General features: G+C 41.9%; 1 protein-coding gene across 1 annotated transcript in view; it reads left to right on the top strand.

Annotated features, from left to right (window-relative positions):
- Positions 1 to 3,074: 3,074 nt before the first annotated feature.
- Positions 3,075 to 5,508, top strand: part of ttc36 (tetratricopeptide repeat domain 36) — a 3,147-nt gene continuing 713 nt past the window's right edge. Inside the window, exon 1 of the mRNA XM_024144045.2 lies at positions 3,075 to 3,289. Within this exon, the coding sequence (XP_023999813.2) occupies positions 3,148 to 3,289 (142 nt within the window). The 5' untranslated portion in view covers positions 3,075 to 3,147. The remainder of the gene's footprint in view (positions 3,290 to 5,508) is intronic.

Here is a 5,508-nt window from a genome sequence, read left to right as displayed (position 1 = left end):
TCATACTGCAGAGAGTAGCACTGCAGCACGCGAGTCTCTAATGTACATCCACACTGATCTGTAAAATTAGTACATCTTGTGGAAATTTAATGAGATATATAAGGAGAGTTTAAAAGAAGTTGCTTTATAAATAAACAAGAAGAGGCAGTTGCCCGCCTGCACAGATAGAAGACCCGCAATCGCCACCAGTTATATAAGGGATACAGTATTAGTTTCTGTAACTACACCCGGTGATAAACCTGAGTGCAAATTGTAAATAGCATCCAGTGGCTTTGTAATGTGTTTGCGATGCAACTGCATATAGTATAATATCACCGAGTAGTATCTAAACGGACATAAGCAGAAGCCTGCACAATTTTTTTCTCTATTATCAGAGACAGACAAGCCCTGTTTCTGTACGAGGATATCTCATCTTGTAATTGAGCTTTTTCCCAATTCAGTAACATGTTTTTAAAAGTAAAGCCTATCATCTAACATTACCCCTAAGTTAGTTTATATGCCAGAGATCCTTATTGATGGTGAGTAACCATCCAGCTGAGTGAATTACAAACGGGTTTTAACTGAAGTTTTAGACCTAAAAAAAACATGACAGATTGTTTTCCCTAGCGTGTTAAAACAATTTCAACAGTCTGTAATAGAGACCCCTGGTATATCTAAATATCAGACTCCAACTGCATTAAAGCTGTCCGCTGTTGGAGCAAGTAGAGTACTACATGTGTCTCCTGCAAAAAAAGAAAGCAGAAATTTTAAATGAATTACAATATCTTGACATAATCACCGAATGTTGTTTATATAAAGTGTAGAAAATATGGGCCAATTATTGTAACCCGAGACCCCTTCTAATACTGTAACGGGTCAGACTTGACCCCACGACCATTGACGGCTGTTAGTAGTTATCATGTTCTACTAGTTATAAGTGGATTAGTAGTTAGCATGTGTTGTTACTAGGTATCATGTTGTTGGTAGTTATCAATGTTGTTAAGTATTCACAATGTGTGTTAGTAGTTATCGATGTGTGTTACTAGTTATTCATGTGTGTTACTAGTACATGTGTGGTTACAAGTTATCATGTTGTTACTAGTATCTATGTGTGTTTAGCTATTTATCATGTGTGTTGGTAGTTTACATGTGTGTTGTAGTTATCATGTGTTTACTATGTATCATGTTGTGTTACTAGTATCAGTGTGTTACTAGTTATCAATGTGTGTTACTAGTTATCATGTGTGCTTCTAAGGTTATCATGTGTGCTTACTAGTGTAATCAATGTTGTATAGTTATCATGTTGTTGGTAGTTATCATGTTGTTAGAGTTATCATTGTGTTCACAGTTATCGATTGTGTGGTTGGTAGTGTATCATCGTTTTTGGTAAGTTATCATGTTGTTACTATTATCATGTGTGTTACTAGTTATCATGTGTGTTACTATTATCATGTGTGTTATCTAGTTATCATGTGTGTTACTAGTTTATCATGTGTTACTAGTTTATCATGTGTGTTAGCTAGTTAACATAGTGTGTTGGTAGTTATCACCATGTTGTAGTAGTTATCATGTGTGTTACTGAGTATCATGTGTGTTACGAGTTATCATGTGTGTTACTAGTTATCATGTGTGTGTGTAACAGTAATATTGACTTTAAGTAACGCCCTTCGCACGACCTCGGCGCGGAACCAGGGACCCTCTCTGCACACATCAACAACAACTCACCCGAACATCTTTTACCCCATCGCTCCAACAAAAGCTGCGCCCTTGCAGAGCAAGGGAGAACCCTACTCAACGTCTCAGAGGCAACGTGACGTAACCGATTAAACGCTATTAGCGCGTACCGCTGACAGCTAGCTCATGTCATCATCCGCTACACTCACCCACCTTTCGACCTCCTCCTTTTCCCGCAGCAACCAGTGATTCGGCTCCGTTACAGTTGGTTAGTAGTTATTCATGTGTGTTAGCTAGTTTCATGTGTGTTACTAGTTATATGTGTGTTAGTAGTTATCATGTGTGCTTACTATTATCGATGGTGTGGTTAGCTAGTTGTGTGTGTCTTGGTGGTGTTGCTGTGGGTGGTGTTGTCGTGTGTGTTGTAGTTGTCGGTGTTGGTTGGTGGTTGTAAGTGTCGTGTTGCGTGGTGGTTATGTGTGTGTGGTGGCTGTTGGTGTGTTGGTGGCGTGTTTGTGTGTTCGGCCGTTGAGTGCTGTGTTGGTGGTTGTCTTGTGTGTTAGTGGTTGTCGTGTTGTTTTGTGTGGTTTAGTGTGTGTTGGTGGTGTCGTGTGTGTTGGTGGGTTTCGTGTGTGTTGGTGGTTGTCGTGTGTTTGGTTGTGTCCATGTGTGTTTGGTGTTTGTTGTGTGTTGTATGGTGGTTGTCTTGTGTTGGTGGGTTGTTGTGGTGTGTTGGTGGTGTCGGTGTGTTGGTGGTGTCGTGTGTGGTGGTTGTCGTGTGTGCTTGGTGGTTGCGTGTGTGTGGTGCGTTTCGGTGTGGTGGTTTGTCGTGTGTGGTGTTGTCGTTGTTGTGTGGTTGTGTTGTGTTGTTGGTGGTTGTCGTTGTTTGGTGGTTCGTGTGTTGTTTTGTTGTGTTGGTTGTTGTGTGTGTGGTGTTGTCGTGTGTTGTGGTTTCGTGTGTTGTTGTTGTGTGTGTTGTGGTTGTCAATGTGTTGGTGGTTGTCCGTGTGTTGTGGTTGTCGTGTGTGTTGTGGTTGTCGTGTGTTGGTGGTGTCGTGTGTGTTGTGGTTGTCGTGTGTGTTGGGGTTGTCTGTTGTTGTGGTTGGTCGTGTGTGGTGGTTTGTCGGTCTGTGGTGGTTTGTCGGTGTGTGGTGGTGTCGTTGTTTGGTTTTGTCTGGTGTGTTGGTGGTTGTCGTGTGTGTTGGTGGTTGTTGTGTGTGTTGATGGTTGTCGTATGTTGGTGTGATGTGCTGTTTCATGTTCATAATTTTGTAACATATGTGGTTTATTCTGACTCCTGAGCATTTATATTCCTCTTAAAGTCATTTCAAAACGGGATTATTCCTATGTGTATGAATGTTTTGTGACACCCCTGTTATTGTTGTTCAGTCTTCTGTACCATAACACCTGTCAATGCATTAGAACACTGTTTATCTGTCTCCTCCAGACAGTGGCTTTGAGGTGGGGCTGCTTCAGCAGGTCAAAGACCTGGAGATGGAGGGGGTCACAGCAGCAGAGGCTGGGGATCTACCCACAGCCCTGGAACGGTTCAGCCAGGCCATAGACACACTGCCGCAGAGAGCCTCTGGCTACAACAACAGGGCCCAGACCAGACGACTCCAGGAGGACACAGAAGGTAAATCTACACCACTACACCAAAGTAGGCTGCTGAGGCCACCTATACAGTGGCTTGCAAAAGTATTCTCCCCTTGGCATTTTTTCTATGTTTTTTTCTTACAACCTGGAATTAAATTGATTTTTGGGGGGGTTGTATCATTTGATTTATACAACAGGCCTACCACTTTGAAAATGCAAAATATTTTTTATTGTGAAACAAACAAGAAATAAGACAAATAACAGAACTTGAGCTTGAATAACTATTCACCCCCCAAAGTCAATACTTCGTAGAGCCAACTTTTGCAGCAATTACAACTGCAAGTCTTTTGGGGTCTGTCTCTATAAGCTTGGCACATCTGGCCACTGGGATTTTTGCCCATTCTTCAAGGCAAAACTCCTCCAGCTCCTTCAAGTTGGATGAGTTCTGCTGGTGTACAGCAATCTTTAAGTCATACCACAGATTCTCAATTGGATTGAGGTCTGGGCTTTGACTAGGCCATTCCAAGACATGTAAATGTTTTCCCTTAAACCACTCYAGTGTTGCTTTAGCAGTATGTTTAGGGTCATTGTCCTGCTGGAAGGTGAACCTCCGTCCCAGTCTCATATCTCTTGAAGACTGAAACAGGTTTCCCTCAAGAATTTCCCTGTATTTAGCGCCATCCATCATTCCTTCAATTCTGACAAGTTTCCCAGTGCATACCGATGAAAAATATCCCCACAGCATGATGCTGCCACCACCATGCTTCACTGTGGGGATGYTGTTCCTGGGGTGATGAGAGGTGTTGGGTTGCGCCAGACAGCATTTTCCTTGGTGGCCCCAAAAATGTATTTTAGTCTCATCTGACCAGAGTACCTTCTTCCATTTTTGAGTGTTTTATTATTTTACCTTTATTAAACTAGGCAAGTCAGTTAAGACAAATTCTTATTTTCAATGACGGCCTAGGAACAGTAGGTTTACTGCCTTGTTCGTATGTTTGGGTAGTCTCCCACATACCTTTTGGGGAACACCAAACATGTTTTCTTCTGGCCACTCTTCCGTAAAGCCCAGCTTTGTGGAGTGTGGCTTAAAGTGGTCCCATGGACAGATACTCCAATCTACGCTGTGGAGCTTTGCAGCTCCTTCAGGGTTATCTTTGGTCTCTTTTTTGCCTCTCTGATTAATGCCCTCCTTGCCTGGTCTGTGAGTTTTGGTGGGCGGCCCTCTCTTGGCAGGATTGTTGTGGTGCCATATTCTTTAAATGTTTTATTAATGGATTTAATGGTGCTCTGTGGGATGTTCAAAGTTTCTGATATTTTTCTATAACCCAACCCTGATCTGTACTTCTCCACAACTTTGTCCCTGACCTGTTTGGAGAGCTCCTTGGTCTTCATGGTGCCGCTTGCTTGGTGGTGCCGCGATTGGAGCCACTTTGTTTAACTGGTGTTGCAGACTCTGAGTCTTTCAGAACATGCTATATATACTGACGATCATGTGCACAATCATGTGACACGATAATTCGCACACACGGTGCACTTATTTAACTAATAATTGACTTCTGAGAGATTGCTTTGCACCAAACTCTCTATTTAGGCGATTCACGGGTAAAGCACCATATGCATGCACCATCTTTCCCGTTTTTACAAAATTCTTTAAAAAAAATGTAAACAAATATTTTTATTTCATCGTCACCTTCACCAATTTGGAAATTATTTGTGTAGTCCATTACATGAAACCAAATAACACAATGGAAATCAAAAAATCTTATTTATATTAACGATGGTAATCAACCAAATAGGAAAAACACCCAAGGCGGTAAGACTTTCGCAATCCAACCCTGTTATACTCAGAAGTGCCACTCACCATACTTTCACTGTTCACTATCACCCAACTACTCAGTTTTGTTACAAGCTACATAATTTTCACCAGTATCAGCACGTTATGAAACATGTGTCTATCGTATGAAACTTCCAATGTAAGTCCTCTGATAAGAGCAGTCTGCTAAATGGACCTAAATGTAAATGTCCTGAAATCAACCACACCGTGTGACCAGCCTTTCTACCCTAATATAAATGTTTGAGGATTTATTGCGACATATATATCAACCACATTTCATCTGTAAACCCAACATGTCCGTGAAAGTAACCCTGAATAGTCTACATAACAAACGAGTTCTCTCCGTCTTGCCTTCATCTTGCGAGCCCAGACTGCTAGCTATACTCTTATCTGTGCGTTCTGAGCCCGAGAGCATCCTCTCTTCG

This window comes from Salvelinus sp. IW2-2015, unplaced genomic scaffold, assembly GCF_002910315.2.
Source record: "Salvelinus sp. IW2-2015 unplaced genomic scaffold, ASM291031v2 Un_scaffold4672, whole genome shotgun sequence".
In the NCBI taxonomy this organism is placed as follows: Eukaryota; Metazoa; Chordata; class Actinopteri; order Salmoniformes; family Salmonidae; genus Salvelinus; species Salvelinus sp. IW2-2015.
The sequence above is the reverse complement of the archived record's forward strand: the minus strand, read 5'-3'. Positions and strand labels throughout refer to the sequence as shown.